This window comes from Diabrotica virgifera, chromosome 9 (genome assembly GCF_917563875.1).
Source record: "Diabrotica virgifera virgifera chromosome 9, PGI_DIABVI_V3a".
NCBI lineage: Eukaryota > Metazoa > Arthropoda > Insecta > Coleoptera > Chrysomelidae > Diabrotica > Diabrotica virgifera.
Genome location: NC_065451.1, coordinates 196,933,853 through 196,958,930, shown reverse-complemented (window position 1 = coordinate 196,958,930; position 25,078 = coordinate 196,933,853). Strand labels below are relative to the sequence as shown.

Genomic DNA, 25,078 nt, shown 5'->3' with positions numbered 1-25,078 from the left:
TTAGAGATGAGATGAATTTTTTCCAGGATTCTTTTCTATTCTTTTTTAGAATGTATCTTGCCTCAGCTCGTCGTTTTTTGTATTCCGTTGTGTTTTCGTCTGTTTTGTGACGCTTTAGTTTATTGAAAGCTTTCTTATACTCTCTCGTAGCTTGGCTGCATTCAGGTGTCCACCATGGAAGAGGCTTATGTTTCTTTAATATTTTTGTTTTTCCTACATATGTCATGGCGGCATTAGTGATCATTTGTAAAAATGTACTTAAAAATTTGTCTATGTCGTTTGATGATGTGAAGTTGGTTTGGTTAATGTCCTGTTCAATTTGTTTGGTAAAGTTAGTCCAATCAGCGTTTTTAATATTCCACTTTATGATAGATGACTCAATATTTATTGTGCTCTGATGTGTTAAAGAAATTATAATGGGGTAGTGGTCACTACCGTATAAATAGGGTAGTACGTCCCATGTTAATGGGGTGGACAAAATTGGGTCACACAGAGAAATATCAATTGCCGATGTTGTGCCATTTTGGATGTTGAATCTGGTTGGTCTTCCGTCGTTAAGTAGATTCAGATTTTGGGATGTTATTATGTCTTCTATAATACGACCTTTCGAGTTGAGTTTTATGGAGCCCCACATCGGATTGTGGCCGTTAAGATCTCCGACGATAATTCTAGGTGAAGGAATTTGTTCCATAATAGCTATTAAATCTTCTTGGGATATGGATTGATTTGGTGGGATATACATATTACATATATAAATCTTTTGAGGTATATTTATTGAGATAGCTATTAATTCAATATTATTTGAAGTCACTGTTAACTGTGTGCTCATGAATTTTTCATCTACGTAAATTGCTACTCCTCCACTGGCAATATTTTGGTTTAATCTGTTTTTGTAGAAACATGAATAATTACGAAAGTTATATACGTGGCTTGAATTTTTGAAATTTGTTTCCTGTAGGCAGATAATAGATGGGTGGGTTTCAGAGATAATATGTTTAAGTTTTTCGAAATGGGTATAGAACCCATTTAAGTTCCATTGAAGTAGAGAAGTGAATTTAATTATTCTTTAGAAGAGCTTATAGACGAGTCGGAGTCTTCTCCCGAGAATGAAGTTTTTAAACCAATGTATTTGCCAAGTTTTTTCCTTAATCTGGTGCTTTTGTTTTTCATTCTTTTGTCGGTATAATATGGATGTAATTCTGTTAGAAACTTTATAAGTGCCTGAGAGTCATCTGAGTATAATTTTGTTATGCTGATTATGTCTTTTGCTCCTTGTATATTTTCGAATAAATCCACTACTTGATCAAAGTTTAACAATTGTGTTTCGCTTTTTTCTAGATATTCTCGAACTGGTTCTAAAAACGTTTTAAGATTTGTTATCTCATCTGTTAAGTTTTTGTCGTCAGTTTTGGTTTTTTTCATTAATTGAAGTTTAGGTTTTTCGAATTCGTCTTCGGCGGGTGGCGATGTTGCATCTTCTAAGGTTCTTTTTCCTGTTGTTTTATCCGAAGTTATCTGGGGTTCGTGAGTATTCATCTGTGTATTTTTGTTTAGAGGTAAGTTTTGATTTGCTTCGGGTGAGGTTGATTTTTGTTTTTGGATATTATAGGATGACTCAGACGATGTAGGTGTTGCGATTGTAGTGTTGACTGAAGACGTGGTTAAATGTATGGATGTATTTTGTAGTGGTGGTTGTTGGGTTGTGTTTATTGATAAATGCGGGATGGCTTCTGTTTGCGATGTGGTTTGAGAAGATATGGTAGGTGTGGAGGGAATGGTATTTGAAATTGTGGGAGTATTTTGCGGATTATCTTGTTGAGTATGATTTATTGGTAAAGTTTGTTTCATCTCTGTTTGCACTGCATTATCATTGTAAGGATGGCTATGAGATGAAATATTTGGACAATTAGCTGCCTGGTGTCCAGTTAATTTGCATTTGAAACATGTATCGTTTTGGGCTATAAATATGCGGTATGATGTTTGTTCTAACTCGACAAAAAAAGATTCAGGTAATACAAAGTTGTCTGGCAGAGGTGAAATGAAAATTTGTCGTCGGAAGCTTAGAATGTGACTGAAAGCAGGATTGGTTGCTCCTATTCTTAGGTATGATATGTCTGATAGAGGATTTAGACCTAGTTTTATTAATTCGTCTTTAATTAAGTTCGAAGGTATACTTGGACATACACCGGACAGAATTAAGCGGACTGATGGAGTTATTAATCTTCTTGCTTCTAGTATATTTCCATTTACTTTTATCTTCTTTGTTTCTGTTAGGAATTTGTCTACTAAGTTTTTAGATGATAGATATATGCATATCCTACCGTTTGATATACGGGATGCGAAAATTATATTTCTTGGTTCTATATGCTGACTCAATCCTTCAAGATAGTCATTGATTGTACAATTCTCTAGAGTGTTAAATAAAATGGCTTGATCTCTGTCTGGAGTTAATATATTGCGTGGTTGGCTAACTGCTTTTGAATATGATGCAATTTGTTGTGGTTGACTGGAAGATGACATCTTTTAAATTTATTTAAAATCCAACTCCGGTGCTGTCTCACAGCTTTCGCTGTGACACCCGTTCATGGAATTGGATAATGTAGAGATAATTGTCGTGATTTATTGAAATATTCAATCCAAATAGACACAAATAATAAATTTCATCTACTTACAATTAAAATATTCCGTATACAAATCACTTTCACTAGTACTTTTATATTATAGTACTTTTTTATTTTAATTACTTTTAAATATGTTTCAGTAATTACTATTTAACTAGCTCGATAACCAAAAACACTTGTTCATCGGTAGCTGTCTAAACATCGAATCCCGATTTTTAATTTTGTAGCTTAGGATATTGACTTTAGAGAAAAACTTTTTAATAGAAAGTTGTAGTAAATTTAAAAACCTACAATTTGAGCTATGGTAAGTTTAATTTCGTTAATTGGTTATTGCAAAACAGCCTGCGAAAGGTCCAAAATGGCCGTTTTTTACAATTGCATTATTTATTGTACAAATAATTTTTTTTTATTTTTTAAAGCTTTAATATGAAGATCTTTCAATTTCAAACATAAAAAAAATTGTAAAGCCAGATTAACGAATTTGTTGCTTAGATATTATAAATTGTTTATCACAAGAGGTCAAATGTCGAAGGCTATAACTTTTTGAAAAAAAATCGTAGAAAGTTAGTGAGACATCCAATCTCCTTCGAAAGACTTATATTTTCATATTCTGATGTAAATAAATGCGTAAAACATTTTTAAACCTCTAATTTTTGTGTTTGAAAATAAGGGGGCAAATTTCGTTAAAAACATTTAGAGCTGAAGCGGCCCTGTACATCCTATGAGTTTTTAACTTACAGATTATTGTTGCTAAAGATGAAACAAAGATTTTAAAAAAAATTAAAAATTTCTACGACCAACTGAAGCCGAGATAATTTTTGGGTTTGCAAATAAGGGGGCAAATTTCGTTATAAACATTTAGAGCTGTAGCGGCCCTGCACATCCTAGGAGTTTCTAACTTACAGATTATTGTTGCTGAAGACAAAACGAAGATTTATAAAAAAACAAAAATTTTCTACAGCCAACTGAAGCCGAGATAATTGTTTTTTTTTTCTTAAGTCGTAGTGCCTTTATTTATAACAATTAAGAAATTATTTTACAGTCATTGACTAAAGAAAGACTTATACTATCTTAAAATAAAAATTATTATAAAATATAATTACATTTAATTATTAAAAATTATTTTTAAAATCGGTGCTTTTGCAAGCGGCCGAATTTTGCAAATCGCCCGGCTCGCTTCAAATCCGCGCGGTCGGAAAATTTTCACGTAACTTGTATTAAATTTTGACAGAAAACAATTTAATAATATTACCGTTATAATATACAATCTATTTACCACTGTATTTGTTTTTCTTGATAAACTTTTATATGTGAAATTTCATTTCTGAAGAAATAATATTACAAAAATGATACATATGAAATATATAACTATATTTTTAATTTTTTCATTGTTATATAAATATAATAATAATAATGTTACTTCTTACTATAATATACATAAAACTTTTTCTTCTTGTAGTAACTATTCTTTTTGGATTTCACATATAAAAGTTTACAAAGAAAAACAAATACAGTGGTAAATAGACTGTATATTATAATGGTAATATTATTAAATTGTTTTCTGTCATTTAATACAAGTTACGTAAAAATTTTCCGAGCGCGCGGATTTGAAGCGAGCCGGGCGATTTGCAAAATTCGGCCGCTTGCAAAAGCACCGATTTAAAAAATAATTTTTAATAATTAAATATAATTATATTTTATAATAATTTTTATTTTAAGATAATATAAGTCTTTCTTTAGTCAATGACTGTAAAATAATTTCTTAATTGTTATAAATAAAGGCACTATGATTTAAGAAAAAAAAAAAAACAATTATCTCGGCTTCAGTTGGTTGTAGAAAATTTTAATTTTTTTATAAATCTTCATTTCGTCTTTAGCAACAATAATCTGTAAGTTAGAAACTCATAGGATATACAGGGCCGCTTCAGCTCTAAATGTTTATAACGAAATTTGCCCCCTTATTTGCAAACCCAAAAATTATCTCGGCTTCAGTTGGTCGTAGAAATTTTTTATTTTTTATAAACCTTCGTTTCATCTTCAGCAACAATAATATGTAAGTTAAAAACTCATGGGATGTACAGGGCCGCTTCAGCTCTAAATGTTTATAACGAAATTTGCCCCCTTCTTTTCAAATCCAAAAATTAGAGGTTTAAAAATGTTTTACGCATTTATTTACATCAGAATATGAAAACATAACTCTTTCGAAGGAGATTGGATGTTTCACCAATTTCTACGATTTTTTTTCAAAAAGTTAAAGCCTTCGACATTTTACCTCTTGGGATAAACAATTTATAATATCTAAGCAACAAATTCGTTAATCTGACTTTACAATTTTTTTTTGTTTGGAATTGGAAGATCTTCATTTTAAAGCTTTAAAAAATAAAAAAAAATTATTTTTACAATAAATAATGCAATTGTAAAAAAACGACCATTTTGGACCTTTCGCAGGCTGTTTTGCAATAACCAATAATTAACCAAATTAAACTTACCGTACCTCAAATTGTAGGTTTTAAAAGTTACTACAACTTTCTATTTAAAAGTTTTTCTCTAAAATCAATATCCTAAGCTACAAAATTAAAAATCAATAAAAATTGCAAATTTAACAAATGAAAATCGCAATTAAAAAAAAGCGCACAATATTTTTGGTTACATTTTAGTAGAAGTTATTCCTGGCATCGTCCTTTACAACACCTGATAGGTTTCAAAAATTCCTGAATTATATCTCGTTTTTTCACCCACAGCCTGGGGTATACTGAGAAACTGTCAGATAAGGCGATAAAGAATAACAGTATCGCTTGAATGTTGAAATTACTATAATTTTTTAAAAATCACCAAGAAAATAATATATTGATTATATTGATATTCTCTTAAAACATTATGACTTACTATTTAAATTTTGATATAATTTCCAGGATTATCCTCACGACAAGACTCATCTTGCGGCAAAAATGGATGTAACTATGTTTCTTTATTTGGAGAGACACAAAAACGCCTGTGTCGACAAAGTTCCTTCATTGGGTTCCGATTTTCCGAAACAACTTGACTCTCTTCCTAGATATATAATTGTCTCAGAAATAGATTATGTAAGTAAAACCAAACAGTACGGTTCATCACAAAATTGGCTTAAGCGTCACAAGCGTCAGCTACATAAATTTGAAACACGTAAAATTTCATCCAGTTGGATAACGAAAACAGAATTGACAGAAGATGTTAATATGTCAGAAAGGGATGAATATTTGGGCTACTATGGAATACACAATGGCTCCGTTGCGTTGGTCAGAATCGGTGGAGATGTGAGGGTGGCTCTTTATGGGGCACAATGGCTCCGTTGGTCAGAATCGGTGGAGATGTGAGGGTGGCTCTTTATGGGGTGTTTGTTTACATATTCGTGCTAGCTTGGAAATAGACGATATTGAAATGACGATAGAAATACTATATAAAATGAAAAAAAAAAAGATGACAAATGAAGAAAAAAGATGAAGTTTTCGATCCTAATAGCATTATTAATAATAGTATTTGGAAAATATTAAAATATTACTAAAAGATTTTTAAATCGAAAACTTATTGGTCCATTTCCTTGGTAGCAACTCCAAAGCTTCTAAAATTTGCAAGCCAAATGGATGCTTAAGCGAAGAAGACAAGAGAAAAATTACAATTCACGACCCCGTCTGTTCAGCTGGTAAATTCCAACAGAAAATGGACCTAGTTACTCGAAGGAGTAAAGACCAATATAAAAATAAAATAAAAATTTTATTTTTAATTCAGTTGCAATGCGAAGGCAAAAAAACCTTACTTTTCAATTAGAATACGGAGCGCAGTCCAGTCCCTTGAATCGCGATTTTCGGAGAACAAGCCTACGTTCTTTCCTATGAGGCTCCAATAAGAGCCGAAAATCGCGATTCAAGGGACTGGACTGCGCTCCGTAGTTTGCGAATTACAGCTGAATTAAAAAAAAATTAAAATAAAATTTTTATTTTATTTTTATTATTACTATATAAAATATTGGACGCCATTATCTCACCAAGAAAATAGAAGACTAAACAAAAAAAAGTTCAGAAAAATATGTTCGAGCCAATGTGCAACGCCGGCCCTGATTCTTGTGCCCTTTCGATGTATGTTTCCTTTGCCACTCTACCATACCAGTGAAGGAAGAAGTAACGCAGTTCATCTAAAGACTTTAAGGGTGACACACATGCTTTTATATATATTTTATATTAAAGTGTTCAATATATTTATCAAATCACAAGTATTCATCATCATCATTCAACCCTGATCTATCCACTGCTGGAAATAGTTCTCCCTCAGCATTTTCCATGCATTGCTGTTTTGTGCTGTTTGCATCCAATTCATGGCTAAAAATGGCTAAAATCTCCTATATCGATGTATGGAAAAAAATTCACAAGCAAATCAATCATTAATTCAACCGTACAATTATCATCATTTTCAAAATAACTCAAGTAAAAAAATAATAAAAGACAAATAATTATCATGAGAAAAATACATATAAACTTACATAAAGATAAATATAACCCAACTTATTCTTTCTTACTTAGTTTGACTCTTACTTAATTGTTGATCAAGAGAAGGGAGGGGAGGGGCAAATTTATTGAAATAAAAAATAAAAAAGAGAAAATAATATGGACCTCTTTCTGGTTTTACAATTATAAAAGTGTGTCCAATTATTACAAAAAAACGGTTTACATCTTAAATACCTTTGTTGGTTCAGGAATCGTCTTGTCCTTGATTCTTTGAAGATGTCCAAGTCACTCCACTAATCATAAAAACATGTAGATTGTACATACAATTTTGATTATCTACATGAAAATTTCTAGCAAAAATTACAAACAATACAATCTGCCTTACTATGTTGGCCTTTTCACAAACTTTAAAATGATACTGTTCATATTGACTATTAATTTAACTTTCAACTATTTTAATAACTTCTAATTAACCTCTTGAATTATTTAGTATGGTTATTAACACTTAAATAATAACTGCCTACAGGAAAAGACTTCGATCGTGTATTATACACCAAGAATTAACCGGCTTCCTGCCTGAACGCAGCGCCATGATCTCTTGAGAAAACTTCCAATCCACTACATTCTCAATTAGGAACTTGAACTGTCGTATCTTTGGCACCGTTTCAAATTAGTCCTTCGAGCCGGCTCGAAGAATCACAATTTGTATAGCTGACGCTTCTACTGTTGTATATTTACTAAATAAATAAAAAAGACACTATTTAATGCAATAAATACACATTTTATACTGTTATTTAGCCCTGGGAGTTACGATGTTACATCTTTCAAGGAAGGATTATATGCGGCTTTGACAAGAGTGGGTTATGCGATCCATTTGTACGAATAATAGCTCGTAACCAAGTCAAAGAAACGCAGGTAAAAATATAAGTACATGACGCTAACAAAAATTAAGAATTAATTTACTTTTAGATTATCAACTATTCACTTAATCCACTATGGGATGAAACACTAGTGTTTACCGATATATCAATTAATTTGTATGAAGTCCCGTCAATTTTATTGGAAATATATGACAAAGATGAATTCGTAAGTATAATATATTACGGAAGACAGTTAAGACTTAATTTCAATCAGAGCACTACCATTCGCTTATACGTATTTCATCCTTATGGAATTCTCAGAGAGAACTTGTAGTATGCTCTCTGATTGAAACAAAATCGGTCTGTCATATGTCATAGCCAATATTTTTAAAAAATAATGAACACGAGACGCTACAGCGACGTCTAAATGTCGCTGTAGCGAGCGACATTATTGGTCACTGGTTGGAAAGTATCCAATCTAAGATTTCCTGATGGTACTACCATTTACATATCCCGGGCCCCTGAATCGAACATGATAAAAAAGATTCTAACAGCGCAACCCGTGAGAATGAGAAGACGGGGTAAAACAAAACTGAGGTGGATGGACGGGGTAACACAAGATGCCGAGAAGATCGGAGTCGGTAATTGGAAAATACAAGCAAGGGACAGAACAGAATGGTGTAGAAAGCTTGAGAAGGTCGAGGCTCTCTAAGAACTGTAGCACCAAGATGATGATGATGATGATACAATTATATCAGCAAATGCGCAATAAATCATAGATCTTGTGCAATACCAGATAGTAGACACATTCAACGGATCGGGTCTAGTATAAATACCGATGGCGACTGCGAGACAGAAGTTCTAAGGTTGTCTGGGCAGATTATCGGAGAATAGACCATTTTTGAGAAAATTTATTTACCAGCAATTTTATTGCTGGAATTGAATCTTATGATTGTATGTATTAATAATATAGGTACGCAAAGTCCGCAAAGAGTGTGCTACTTTTTTTATAAACAAAATGGCGCCAGATAATTGTGGTTTTTTTTAATTTTTGCTCTATAACTCCAAAGATTTTCACATTACACCAAAAACACTCAAATAAAAATTCACCGTAGTTAAATTCTACATAGACACGTGCTTTTCCCGATTTACTTGGACGAAAATTTTCCCCGGAAAATGCGGGTTTTTCCAACAAAATCTTTAATTTTCAACTAACATTTTAGATAAGTAATTGTTTATCAATAATTAAATAACTTGGTAGTATAAAAGTTCTTTTCGTATAGATAATAAATCCAGAAGCCGATGGAAATTGAACAAACAGTTTAGCAACAATTGAGTTGTTAATTAAAAATTTACGGTCGCGATAATAACCACAATAATTACGATACATAAGAATAATTATGATTTTTGTATAAAAAGATACTGTACCTATCTAATTTACTTTACAGAATTGAAATTGGCATATTTAAGCGGCCTCAGGAATATTTTAAAGTTATAAACAATTTTTTGGCTTATAAATAAATTATTTTGGAAATATTCAATTAAATTAAATCATGAAAATGGTATTGGAAAAAACGGCAGGATGCTTCTTTTAAAAGAAAAAACGTTTAATTGTAATTAGTGGTTCCTGAGATACAACCGGTTAAAGTTGACCAGTTAAAGTTAAACAATAGGATCATAATTTTCAAACCATCACCTTTTTATTTTTGTCCTCTTTCTCCAAATCAATTTTCATATCTTTAAAATACTCATAACATAATATATTATTATAATAAAAACTATCGATATTACGAGTGAAAATCGCCAAAAATAGCAAAATTTCAATTAAAAATTAGGTTGAAGAAAATGTAATCTCAAAGTTCAAAATCGGTATACGTTAAAAAAATGCATTTTCTCGGTTTCCCATGGAGCAATTTTCTTCATTCTTGTTTTGCTCTCAAGTAACTCGAGTAGAGTCATCTAACTAACGCATTATTAAATGTCAAACTTGCTTTTGTTTTGTTATAATAAAGTAATTTATTGATTATAACAAAAATTTTTAATTTGTTTAAATAAAGATTGTCTAAATAAGTATACAGCTTTCAAATGAGAATATTTGTGTTTTTAACGGTAACAGGTACACTTGTAGTAAGTTTACCTTAAAAAGTCTACAACTGGAATAAATATGTAGTTCTCTTTTCTTATAAATAAATTAATCTATTATAACAAAACAAAAGAAAGTTGGGCATTTAATAATGCGTTAATTAGATGGCTCTACTCGAGTTACTTGGGAACAAAAGAAGAATGAAGAAAATTGCTCCATGGGAAGCCGAGAAAATGCATTTTTTTAACGTATACCGATTTTGAACTTTGAGATTACATTTTCTCCAACCTAATTTTTGATTAAAATTTTGCTATTTTTGGCAATTTTCACTCGTAATATCGATAGTTTTTATTATAATAATATATGTTATGAGTATTTTAAAGATACTTAAATTGGTGTGGAGAAATAGAACACAACTAAAAAGGTGATGGTTCGAAAATTATGATCGTATTGTTTATATCTTTGCCGTAAATGCCGGTCAACTTTGACCGGTTGTATCTCAGGAACCACTCATCATAATTAAACGTTTTTTCTTTTAAAATAATAGTCCTGCCGATTTTTTCCCATACCGTTTTCATGATTTAATTTAATTAAATATTTCCTGAGATATTCTAATTGTTTATAAGCCAAAAGATTGTTTATAATTTTAAAATATTCCTGACCCCGCTTAAATAGTCTAATTTCAATTCTGTAAAGTACGTTAGATAGGTACAGTGTCTTTTTATACAAAAATCATAACTATTCTTATGTATCATAATTATTGTGGTTATTATAGCGATTGTAAATTATTAATTAACAATTCAATTGTTGCTAAACTGTTCATTCAATTTCCATCGGCTTCTGGAATTATTTATCTATGCGAAAAAAGCTTTTACATTACCAAGTTATTAAATTATTGATAAACAATTACTTATCTAAAATTTTAGTTGAAAATTAAAGATTTTGTTGGAAAAACCCGCAATTTCCGGGGAAAATTTTCGTCGAAGTAAATCGGGAAAAACCCGTCTCTGTGCAGAATTTAATTACGGTGAATTTTTTTTGTGTTTTTGGTCTAAAGTTAAAATTTTTGGAGTTATAGAGCAAAAATTGAAAAAAACAGGATTTTTGGGCGTCATTTTGTTTATAAAAAAAGTAGCACACTATCTGCGGACTTTACATACCTATATTATTAATATATACAATCATAAGATTCGATTCCAACAATAAAATTGCTGGTAAATAACTTTTCCTTGTATTTTGCTAATTAGCCCAGTAAGGGTAAAAACATGCCGACGATACATGGATGAGCGCGGTGTAGGTCGCGATCGTGGTCGAGGTTTACATCGATGACGGGCAGAACATACCGAAGATACTTTCCGTATCCTGTTTTGGCATCGACATAGCTGTAAACTCATACTCAATGTGTAGATTTGCGTGTAAAATTGAAATGCTTTGTAGAAATGCTTACATTAAGTGTCCCCGTTTAGGATTTTGTCCTCTTCGGGGTTTGTAGTGAATGTATTGTGTTGAACATCGAAAAAGTGGTAGCAAAAGCAAACAGTCCGAAAAACGCACTGGGGCAAGTGTGGTGTTCCTGGTGTTCCTGGGTTATGCCGGACGGTGGTGACCAGAAGGCTACAAGACAACAGAGACGAAAGTTTGACGGAGTTTATGTTGGTTCCATTGACATTTACGTGTACTGTCCGTGCTTTGCCCTCGACCACCCCTCTAGAAACCATTGCACGCCAACTGGTAGAACCAGCGGCCCTCGTCGGCTGTCAAGAGGTGGCTTTTGAGCGCAGCGTGGACAGTGAGCGTTCGAGTGATGAAAATAGTTGCGGCTATTTTCTTGGGACGAACAGGTATAATTGTGCAATGAAGTTGGGAAACCGCAAAAAAACAACTTCTCCCTATTCGGGGTAGGGAATAGGATCAGTTAAAGTTGGGTGCGGTAGGCTAACGGGGTAGCCTCGAGGATGTTTTTGTATTCTACTGGGAGTTCGTCAATGCATGTTTGCATTAGAGCAGACGGTGGGTGAATCTTTTTCCGCTTGGGCTTTGCGTAGTAGAATACGTGGCCAGAAGATGAACAGGAACATTTGAGAGATTCTTGTGTGTCGGAGGGGGAACCGTTGATTACTTTTGTTGTGAAGTTCCTGTTCAGAGAGTTTATTCTCTCGATAATTGTGGGGATGTTTGAGAGGTTATAGATTTCGTTTGAGAGATATCTCCAGTGCTCGTAGTTGCATCTACGCAAGATTCTCCGTTCGACTCGCAACAACCTCTCTCTCTGAGCTCTAGCGAAAAGAGAGTAGAGGCATGCTTTGTACTCAATGACGGGTCGAATATTATAGGTCTTGTAAGTGTGTAAGAGAGTCTTCTTGTGTGTCTTGCCAAATCGTCCTGAGAGAGGGTTGAGAAGTCTGGCTCTGTTCCTTACCCTATCTAAAGTTGCCTTTAGGTCTGCTTCCCAGTTAAGGGTCCTGTTAAACAGTACTCCCAAGTAGGTCGCAGTCGGGCTGAGAACAAGCCTTTCTCCCATCAATCTCAGTGGGTATTGGTCGTCTTCATTTCTGATGATTCTTTGTGACACAGAAGGGGCGCGAAACACAATTGTTGTTGTTTTGTTCGCGTTTAGCGTGACTCTCCACTTACAACACCAATCCCCTACCGCGTCCTACAGAGCCTGGGCTCTTCTGTGGATGAGTATTGGGTTGTATCGAGAAGTTGTCGTGAGTAGAGTCGTGTCGTCTGCATAGAAAACAGCCGAGTGCCTGGGATATTTTGGTTTGTGATGTCACTGTTGTAGATAATGTACAACAGTGGTGCTAGGACTGAACCCTGGGGAACTCCAGCTTGTGGAGTGAAGGGGGTAGATTTTGATCGCTTATTTTCACTCTGACAATTCGGTTATGGAGGTATGAGTGTACAATTTTGGTAAATTGTAATGGTAGCCCGATGTCCAGAAGCTTCCGAACAAGTCCGTCGTGCCAGACCTGATCGAAAGCTTTCTGCACATCCAGGAATGTGGCTATGGCGAATGAACCATCGTTGATGGTTTGAGTAACTTTAGTTGTGAAATCAATTAATGCATGTTTTGTAGATTTACCGGACTGGAATCCATATTGAAATTTTGGGATGATGTTGTGAACCGCGATGAGCTGTAAACCGCGATGATAGGTCGCGAGGGTGAACGGGTGACACATCCTTGGTATCTGCGATCTCATAAGAAAATAAAGGTTTGTTTTGACATCGATGTAGCGACCGCGACTCGCGACCTACACCGCGCTCATCCATGTATCTTCGGCATGTTTTTACCCCTAGAGGCATTTGCATAGCAAAATATGCGATGGGTGGCCTAAATACTGTCTATCTATCTGGCCATAGTTAATTGAAAATAAAAATTTTACGAGGAGGTTCAAATATATTATTTAGCCGATCTGATTTACTGCACGAAGCACTGTACGCAACGTATAACCAAGCTATGCAAGATATCCTCGTATTCTCGCTGCACGGATTGAGGTGCAACGGTCCAACGGTAATCAATAAGAGGATATTTTGTAATAGCTTGGTTACGTTGCATACAGCTTCATGCAGAAAACAGATCTGTTAAATAACGTATTTGAACTTCCCCTAGGGGAATGCATATAGATTTTCATTTCGGAAAAAATCAAACAAGATAGAACTTTTTGTAATTTCATTAAGAAATGTTTAATAAACAACATATCAAAAAGTTCTACTCGAGAAGTGGGTGCTTCATTTTTTATTAAACAAATGAACTATGAAGTTTGATGTTTTTTTAAATAACTCCGAAAATATAAATTTTAAAACAAAACTGACTTGACCATTGCAAAATTCAGAAAATTTTACAAAAAAGCTTATATAAAGAATTTTCTAAAATTAAATCTGTATCTTCTATAATTTTTTATTTATAACGCTAAAGTTACCCTTCCCACAAACATTGGCGCACTGTAAACTAGCGTACGGCGAAGTGCACGGTTGAGTGATGTTAATGTAATTCTTTAACTAATGGATCAGAAGAAATTTTACAAATTGAACCTAAAAGAAGAATAATTAAGCTATCTTATGGTTATAATAAAAAAAATAAAATATATGGGCATAAGTACGGTGGGGGGCGGAAATTGAGCCTTACATGAATTATGTTTAAAAATGATTTAAAAATGTGTAACTAATACAATTTTTCTTACAAAACCCTCAATTTTGCACAACTTACCTTTCAAGCATCGTACTAATTGATGTTTCATTCAAAAAAAATCTCAAAAATTTAATTCAAATTAATTATTTATATGGGAAATAAGCCACAATTAAAATGAAAAAAATAATTTTATTAACGTTTCGACGCCCAAATCGGGTGCCGTTGTCAAAATACAAAATATTACTAAAATAAACTAAAGTGTTGTTGCTAAGCAAAAAAAAAATTCTTCTAATAATTTATTTAATTTTACTCATTTATATTGGTAATTCAGACATATATTATACATTTTAAAGTAGAAGACTTTAAAATGATATTGCCAATATTTATGAGTTGCGTTCCTGGGACGACTTACTGAAAGATAGTTCATTCGATTACATGAAATTAACCCCAACTCAAGAATATCCGTCATAAAAAATTATAGCATGTGATATGTCTTTAAAAAGACAACCAAATGCAACGACAGTAAAATTCTCGCGTTAGAGACTTCATAGTAAATCACAAGGGAAAACCAGGAAAAAAAACCTTGTGATACTATCCCGACATCGTAAGTATTTGGTTTTACATTAATTTACTCTCAAAAAATAATACCAAATTCTGACTTGTAACATGTTTAAATTATAAATATTATTAATAATACTAGATATGTAAGTAATACTAAAATATAAAATATGTACTAGCTCGATATTATTGACTTACTAATCTTGGTATTTTCTTTCTATTGACTTCCTCTTTCAGTATGGGTAACCACATCCTACTGCATTCTACAATCTTATATTAAAAATAGAGAATTTGAGAGATCTCAAATATGTCAACACGCATGGGATAATGAACATAGAGTTCAGTGGAGAGATTCAAGTATAGTCCTGAAAGAATCAGATAGTAAAAAGAGAAAAATCAAAGAAGCGGCTCTAATTATGCTAAATGATTGTGTCGCAAATTCCTCGGTAGAATGCAGTAGGATGTGGTTACCCATACTGAAAGAGGAAGTCAATAGAAAGAAAATACCAAGATTAGTAAGTCAATAATATCGAGCTAGTACATATTTTATATTTTAGTATTACTTATATATCTAGTATTATTAATAATATTTATAATTTAAACATGTTACAAGTCAGAATTTGGTATTATTTTTTGAGAGTAAATTAATGTAAGACCAAATACTTACGATGTCGGGATAGTATCACAAGGTTTTTTCCTGGTTTTCCCTTGTGATTTACTATGAAGTCTCTAACGCGAGAATTTTACTGTCGTTGCATTTGGTTGTCTTTTTAAAGACATATCACATGCTATAATTTTTTATGACGGATATTCTTGAGTTGGGGTTAATTTCATGTAATCGAATGAACTATCTTTCAGTAAGTCGTCCCAGGAACGCAACTCATAAATATTGGCAATATCATTTTAAAGTCTTCTACTTTAAAATGTATAATATATGTCTGAATTACCAATATAAATGAGTAAAATTAAATAAATTATTAGAAGAATTTTTTTTGCTTAGCAACAACACTTTAGTTTATTTTAGTAATATTTTGTATTTTGACAACGGCACCCGATTTGGGCGTCGAAACGTTAATAAAATTATTTTTTTCATTTTAATTGTGGCTTATTTCCCATATAAATAATTAATCATAAAAATGCCACAAGGAAATAGCTTCAGAACAACTTTAATTCAAATGATATGACGTCTTAAAAAATGTAATTTTTGAAATCTTCGTAGTTTTATAGAATTACCACCATTTTAGAACGGTATTACTCAAGTTTGAACAAATCTATTACAGTTTTATAAGTGCTTTTTTAAAGATTAAGATGTAATCTTTAAAATCCACTTAATTATTTTACTTTAGAAATGAAATAGACTGTTTCTTTTTGAGAAAATTAAGAAAAATAACAAAAATGTAATACAAAAACCGAAAATTACCAGCTAAAAAAATGTTTATATAAAGCGATTAAAACTTTTGTCTGTAAAACTTACCTAAAATGCATTTAATAATAAACTTTAACAATAATAAATGTTCAGCAAAAAATTTTTTATTAGCTCTTATACAGTACGTCTGCGTAACTTGGAACCTATTGATAACTTTTTTATTATCAGTTTTACGAAAAAAAGTTATTCTTCATAAAATACTCTGCATCGTATATAATCTAAGACGCAATCATCAAATATCAAATTTAATGAATTTTATACGAGGTATATAAAAAAATATGAATTTCACTCAAGAGTAAAGTATGGTTAAATTTCACAATATCGAAAATTGTTATTAAGAAAAGTTGTTTGGAATTAAAAATTGTTTTAGTGCTCAATTACATCCTTCTAATTAAAATATTGTGAATAATAAAGGCGCTTAACTCTTAAGAAAAATTCATATTTTTTACATACCGCGTATAAAATTAAAAAAGTTTAATATAGTCTGATGGTTGTATCTTAGATTTTAGACCAGGGAGAGCATTTTATTCAGAATAACTTTTTTTCGTAAAAGTGATAATAAAATAGTTATCATAATTGTAATACAATGATGAGTATCCGTAATTTGAGAAAAAATTGAATAAAATTTTTCGAGTAGAATAATGTAATTGTATATTTAAACATACTTACTACAACGGATGATCAAGTAGAGAGATGGAAAGAGCACTTTCAGGGGATGCTAGGCACGCCCAGGGATAACGCAGATGAAATTGTCGAAAACCCGCAGAATGTAGACTTGCATATATCTTGCGAGTCCCCTTCCAAAATGGAGATAATAACAGCTATCAAATCTCTGAGAAATAACAGGTCCCCGGGAATCGATAACATTGCTGCCGAACTACTTAAAACTGACCCGCATCTAACCGCTGAACTTTTGCTCCCCATAATCCGAGAGGTGTGGGAAACAAACCGCATTCCAGCGGGCTGGAAAAAAGGTAATATTATTAAGCTTCCAAAAAAGGGCAACCTCACACTGTGCAAAAATTGGAGAGGAATAACCTTGCTTACCGTCATAAATAAAATTTTTACGATCATCATACATAAAAGATTAACAAACAAGGTTGAATTTCGAGCGAATCAAGCAGGTTTTAGACCAGAATCTTCCTGCATAGATCACATTAATACAGTGAGGGTAATAATGGAACAATAGGTTGAATGGAACACACCTCTATACATGGTCTTTGTCGATTTCGAACGTGCCTTTGACAGCCTGTCTCATGCTGCTCTATGGAAAATTTTAGAGCTAAGAAACATTCCTCATAAAATAATTTCCATTATAAAGTCACTGTACACTGAGGCGACGTGCAGCGTGACACACAATGGGGTCAACAGTGACGAATTTGACGTACTTACTGGAGTCAGACAGGGATGTGTGCTTTCTCCGTTTCTGTTTAACATAGCTCTGGACTATGTTCTCTCCAAACTAGACTTCGACACAAAAGGGATACAATGGACGTTAACCACACGCCTAAGTGATCTGGAATACGCCGACGATATCTGCCTGTTAGGACAAAGGTTCCAGGATGTGGCCGACCAATTGGAAACACTATCCACTGAGGCCAATAAAATAGGTTTAAAAATCAATATTGGTAAAACCAAGTCGATGAGAATAAATACAAGGAACAACACGCTATTTAATATCGACAACAAGCAGATTGAAAATGTGGAGAACTTCACGTACCTTGGAAGTGTCATAACAGAAAGCGGAGGTACAGAAGACGATATTCGTATGAGGATACGAAAAGCTCAACAAGCTTTCAGCATTCTTAACCCTGTTTGGAGGTCTGGAGAATATACTACAAGGACAAAGATCCGAATATTCCAGTCAAATGTTATGTCTGTTCTACTCTATGGATGTGAAACCTGGAAAGTGACAAAATACCTTACAGACAAATTGCAGGTCTTTGTTAACAAATGTCTACGAAGAATTGTTCGTATTTTCTGGCCAAACACCATCAGAAACGAAGATCTGCTACACCTGACCCAACAAAAGAGGGTAGAAAATGAAATCAAATACAGAAAGTGGGGGTGGATAGGTCACACACTCCGAAAAGATAGTTCCAGTATTGCAAAAAATGCCCTAGAGTGGAATCCCCAAGGAAAGAGAAAAAGAGGTCGCCCAGCACAAACTTGGAGAAGATCCATCATGGACGAGATAAGAAGTCAAGGAAAGTCTTGGAATGAGGTGAAGGCCCTAGCGCAAAATAGAACCCGATGGCGCGTTTTCACTGAAGCTCTATGCTCCACTTAGGAGTTCAAGAACATTATATATATTTAAACATAGTTTTTAATTTCAAACAACTTTTCATAATATCATTTTTTGATATTCTGAAATATAAAGGTACTTTACTCTTTAACGAAATTCATATTTTTGACATAACTCGTATAAAATTGATAAAATTTGATATCTGATGGTTGAGTTTTAGATTTTTGACTATCCAGAGCATTTTATGAAGAATAACTTTTTTCGTAAAATTGATAATAAAAAAGTTTTCCATGTGGTTCCTAGCTACGCAGACATACTATATAAGAGCTTCTATATAAGAATTTTCAAATTGCAATGCCATATTCGGATTCAGTATAATCAAAAACAAAATAGAAACATATTTGATCAAAGTAAAATGATGAATTTAACGATATTTTTAAAATTATTAATACAAAGCAATTGTTATTGTTTAAACAATTAATAAACAATTAGCGGTCAAATCCGCGAGTAGAACTTTTTACTTTAACCTTTAACTACACGCGCTGGCGTATTTTGTACGCCAGATATAAGAATTGTACTGCAAATATATTTAAAAATTTAATTTTTGAACATGTTTACCTCTCTAACATATCACTGGAATGTGCTTTACAATTTGGTTTTAGTTTCGTTATAATCGGCGTACTGGGAAGATCGTAATTTACAGTTTATTATTTGTTGTTTCCGGTGGTGGACAATATACGCCACGATTATATTAAGTTAAGTCGTAATATAAGTACATATTTCAATTGTTTTTTAGTCATTATGACACAAAATATATTTTTCTTTATAAACAATACTTTTTCTCCTGTAAAAAATCACATTTCAAAAAATTTTTTATTAGTAATTTTATTTATCATGGAATCCAGTTATTCCATGATTCCAGTTATAAATCCCAATTGGCTTACTGAGAAGGAACTCCAAGTATTCACTGATGCTGAATAAGGTTTATAACAAACAACTAAGTGTATTTTTAAAAAAAAAAATAAATAAATCCGCTGTTTTTAAGTGTATTATCTTGTGGCGTATAAAGTACGCCACGCGTGTAGTTATGTTATAACTTGATGCGCGGGTAGTTAAAGGTTAACATGTGTATAAACTAACAAAAACAGTTTTAGAAAAATATAAGCTTGTTTGAATTTTTCCGAAACAATGCATATTTTTTGTTCTAATTGCACACTCGTAAAATTTCAGTTTTCAATTGAATATTGGATAGACAGTAAAGTGAAAACTAAATAAAACCAAGACGAGATTGGTGAATGCACCTGTATTATTGGGAGGGTATATACGGGGAAGAAACTTGGACTTTGGCGCACTAGAGGAATAAGAGGACGGTCACCAACTATATGGTCCAACCAGACTCAGAATTCCGTGAGCCTCTCATTCTGTGAAACCCTTAAAGCAGCTGAAGATAAATATTAATGGAGACTAAGACTATTTGTTAAGAGTACTGGAGGATATCATGATTCTCAGTAATGGAAGTCAAATAAGACAGAGAGAACGAGAGGGAGATAGAGAGAGAGAGAAAGAGAGAGAGAGAGAGAGAGAGAGAGAGAGAGAGAGAGAGAGAGAGAGAGAGAGAGAGAGAGAGAGAGAGAGAGAGAGATCTCAGGAAAAAGTTTTTTATAATAACTTGTATAATATTTTAACGGTTTGTTTGATTTTAGGGAAAAAATGAATTTATTGGAAGAACTTTAGTTATTCCCAGGTGTCGATTACCTACTTATAATAATGATAATATTACTTTGAAATGGATTAAATGTTTTCATAATGAAGAAGTTACTGGAGAAGTGCTTGCCGCTTGTGAATATGTAAGAATAGAATAAGTACCTATTTTTTTGTAAATTAGTAAAATATGACTAATAAATAAATATTTTTACATAGAATCAATAGAATGCCATGTGTTACGCATCGAGCATCTTAATATTCATGTTAAGCATGAATGTACTCGTTGAGCTGAAAAGATTGTAGGCTAACATAAGAATTTTTTTTTAAATAAAACTTGATTTTAGTCTAATACCATTTCAATACCATTTTTATAATGCAATTTGTCTTTAGCTTGAAAGTAAGCCTCATTTTCGGCGATTATCTCTTCATTGGTGCTAAATTTCTTTCCATCGAGCTTTCTCTTGGGGTCAGCGAACAGGTGGTAATCGCTGGGCGCCATATCTGGTGAACATGGTGGCTGTGGAAGCAATTCGAAGCCCAATTCATGAAATTTTGCAATCGTTTTCATTGATTTGTGACATGTTGCGTTGTTTTGGTGAAATAATACTTTATTAATCAAATGGGGCCGTTTTTTCGTGATTTCGTCCTTCAAACGCTTCAATAACTCCATGTAATAGTCGCTGTTAATGATTTTTCTTTTTTCAAGATAGTCGATGAATATTATACCATGCGCATCCAAAAATACTGATGCCATAATCTTGCCAGCCAACTGTTGCGTCTTTCCACGCCTTGTAGTTGGTTCCTCATGTGCAGTTCACTCGGCAGACTGTCGATTAGACTCCGGTGTGAAATGATGGAGCCATGTTTCATAGATTGTTACATATCGACGCAAATAATTCGGTTTTATTACGATTGAACAGCTTCAAACACTTCTCAGAATCATTCATTCTTTTGTTGTTTTTGATCGATTGTGAGCTTTCGCGACACCCACTTTGCACAGAGCATTCGAATACCCAAACATTCATGCACAATATATCAACACATTCCTTTGATACCTTTTGAGTCTCAGCTATCTCGAACAACTTCACTTTACGGTCACCCAAAATTATTTAGCGGACTTTTGTGATATTTTTGTAGGTAACAGCCTCTTTGGGGCATCCACTGCGTGTATCGTCTTCGGTGATCATTTTGCCTCGTTTAAAATTAACACAAACCTTCTAAACGTTTGATTTTCCTGGTCCTGGTGCAGAGTCCGAATAATGTTTATCAATCCAAGTCTTGGCCGCAACAGTATTTTTTTGCCAAAAAGCAATTGTTAATAAAACAAGAAATTATTTTTTATCCTTTTTCTTTTAACCTAACACAAGTTGTTTAACTCAAAATGCAATATCGCATAAACTAATAGTTCGACAGCTGTCAAAGGAACCCGCAGAAACCTTATGGGAAATGGCTCTCTGTCAAATGCTCTGAAACTTTGGGTTCTGGTAGTCCTTGATGTGTAAAACAAAAGACTCAATGGGCGCGTGGCTCCAAAAAATCATGGTTTTAAGATATAAGCCTCTGAAGTTATAGGTCCAGTGAGGAAGTTTGAGTTGGAATAAATTCATTTTTTCGAGAATGGGCGACTCTGGAGATAAATTTTGTATCAGGTCGATTTTTATTTTTAAATTAAATTATTTTGGCATATATATCATACTAGTGACGTCATCCATCTGGGCGTGATGACGTAATTGATGATTTTTTTAAGAATAGGGGTTGTGTGATAGCTCATTTGAAAGGTTATACAATTCTCTATTCACTAATATAAACATTAACTTAATTATTTATACAGGGTGTCCAAAAATTTTTTTGATTTAAATTAATTGAGACAAAAAAACAATGTGTATAATTTATTTTATTCGAAATACATTTTACTGCTGTCAGAAAACAGAAAAAATATGTTAATTTGAAAAATAAACATTGCTTTCGCTTAAATTAAATGTTCAAACTGCTAAGAAGCAGGTGGGTGGCAGCTTTAATATTGAATTTAAGCGAAAGACAATATTTATTTATGACATAAACATTTTTTTCCTGTTTTCGGACAACAGCAAAATGTATATGGAATTAAATAAACTATATACATTCTTCTTTTTCTCTCAATTAATTTAATTTAAAAAAAAATTGGGCACCCTGTATAAATATTTCTGTTAATGTTTATATTAGTAAATAGAGAATTGAATAACCTTTCAAATGAGCTATCACACGACCCATATTCTTATTTAAAAAAATCATCGATTGCGTCATCACACCCAGATGGATGACGTCACTAGTATGATATATATGCCAAAATATTATAATTTAAAAATAAAAGTCGACTTGATTCGTAATTTATCTCCAGAGTCGCCCATTCTTGAGAAAATGCATTTATTCTAACTCAAGCGTCCTCATTGTACCTATAACTTCAGAGGCTTATATCTTAAAACCATGATTTTTTGGAGCTACGCGCCCATTGAGTCTTTTGTTCTACACATCAAGAACTACCAAAACCCAAAGTTTTAGAACATTTGACAGAGAGCCATTCCCCATAAGGTTTCTGCGGGGTTCTTTGTGTACGCATCTTTTGAAGATTAGGGATAACTAAAAATCATATGGATTTAATACCAGTAGCGACATCTACGTGTCACCCTACGAACTTTCCATCCCACCTTAGCTACTATCTGCCAAGCGGAAATTTGTACTATAGACATGTGGAAAAATCTATAAAAATTATATTAGATAGCCAGGCGGAATAAACACACTGAAATCGATTGACTCCAAGTTACCTATATATAGTATGTTTTTAATCCAAGAGGAGTAATTCAAATTTCCCGTGCTGTAAAGCTTGTTTGTAATTGTTCCAACCTCAGGCAAGTTTACTCTACTGTTATCAAATTTTGACACTAATGACATTTATAAAATTTTGACACTATTGGCATTTCATAGGTTAATTAAGTTATATCAGCGATTTTTTTTATTTTTTGCGTTATTCCTTTAATTTTTAGATTTCTAGTCTGTATTTATATAAACAACAATTGTTTTTAAAACTCTTTAATGACGTATTAGTATAATATAATATTTGTGGATTACCGTCAAGGGCCGATATGATCAACCAAAAAAGAACATGTAATTGGTGATATTTCTAGTGATTTTCTTGGGTCTGAATCTGTCTTTTTAGTTTACTCCTCTTGGTTTAAAAAAAAGCTTAGTTTGGAACTGTCTTCAGAATCTGATGTTTTTTTTTATAAAGCATAGAAATCTTTTTCAGAAATCTAGACACCTATAAACAATAAAACCCCTCCTACTATCTCATTACTTGTTAAAAATTTTAGGTATCAGAACACGATGCAAAGTTAGAAATACCGCACAGAGGAAAAGTATATGGTATTCCCATAGATATTAAGCCAGTACTAGTGACGTATAAAGTTGAAATATTGTTTTGGGGTATAAGAAACTTGAGAAAACTGAATCTGATGCCAATCAGAAGACCAAGACTATCAGTTTTTTGTGGGGATTATAGCTTGAATTCTGATACAATAGAAAATGCCTCACGGGATTCTAATTTTATAAATCTCACGGAAAGTATGATAATAGTAAGTATTCGGACCGTTTTTTCCTAGACGAATGAAAGCGGAATGTGACTGCATATTGTAGAGTCCTTCTCGCTTTCTTTATTCGTCGTCTGTTGACTAGGGGTCGCCAACTTCTTGAAACCTTCAAGATATTGTCTTGGTCTTGTCTTGATTTCAAGACAAGATCAAGACTAGAAGTAATTTTAGATTTCAAGACAAGACAAGAAATTGTATGTCAATACCAAGATTTTTTGTCAAGAAATCAAGAAAGCTTGAAATATCTTAACTACCTAATAATAAAAACTAGATTTTATTTTAAATAACAAATTTAGCACATTTTTAAATCGGAATTGATAAGCTATGAATTAAGACAGATAACACTTCTTATGGAGTCAACGCCTAGCTGATTTCTTGGCTTTGTTATTGTTAAAGTTGCTGTTGAAAATAGTCTTTCCGCAAGTACAGATGTTTGGCGTTCCAAAGAAAAAACTTGGCCATTTTAGATAATGACTATGACGGGTAAATATTTTCGTGTCGTCTCCACCAATCAAGTGAATCAAGTATGTATATTCTCAGAATCTACTGACCTAGGCTCATTTAAGTATTTTTCAATTTCATATTTCCAAAATTGTAATTTATCTTTATCAGCTTTCTTAAATAGGTAAGTAATATCTAAATCAAATTCGTTATCTCCTTTTTTCAGATTAAGTACTGACTCTGGTATTGGATTCTATAGATCATTCTGGGATTTATTAAAGTAGTTAGCTTTAAATATTTAACAATAAAACACTAAAAACGTTTGTTTTCTATACTTCCACAAAATTTATTATAACTAAGTGACTACAGCTGTTTCGGCAGAGTGCCTTTCTCAAGTGATATAGTTTACAATGTGTTTGCCTTTTTAAGTCTTCAACTGAAGAGGTTGAGGAGTGGGGAGCTGTTTGTCTCGAGTTGGTCATTCAGAATTATATCTGTATTTTTCAGTTTATTAATTTCCATAGATTCTAAAAAAGATAGCTTAAGGCCTTTATTTTGAATATGCAGAATTTGAAACTCTTCATTGAGAGAATGATTATGATCTAGAAGGTGAAGTGCGTATGTAGAAGTGTCTGTTTTTCTATTGTTGAATGCCCTTTCGTGTTCTGCTATCCGTTTGTCAAAAGTTCTGCCAGTTTGACCGATGTACGTTTTCGGACAGTCACCACAAGTTAGTCTGTACACACCACTCTGTAGTTGCTTTCTCTTTCGGCTTTTATTGTTCTTAATATATTTGCTTAAGTTGTTGTTAGTTCTGAAAGCTGGTGTTATTCCTTTCTTTTTTACAGTCGGAAAAATGAAAGAATACCCATGAACGAACATATAAAACACGCTGTATTTTCCT

At 32.9% G+C, this 25,078-nt stretch overlaps 1 protein-coding gene across 1 annotated transcript in view; it reads left to right on the top strand.

The window, feature by feature from the left end:
- Positions 1-25,078, top strand: part of LOC114337495 (otoferlin-like) — a 147,478-nt gene that overhangs the window by 31,620 nt on the left and 90,780 nt on the right. The window contains exons 11-15 of the mRNA XM_050660784.1: positions 5,534-5,704; positions 7,898-8,014; positions 8,069-8,185; positions 20,110-20,253; positions 23,458-23,718. Coding sequence (XP_050516741.1) covers positions 5,534-5,704; positions 7,898-8,014; positions 8,069-8,185; positions 20,110-20,253; positions 23,458-23,718 — 810 coding nt within the window. The remainder of the gene's footprint in view (positions 1-5,533; positions 5,705-7,897; positions 8,015-8,068; positions 8,186-20,109; positions 20,254-23,457; positions 23,719-25,078) is intronic.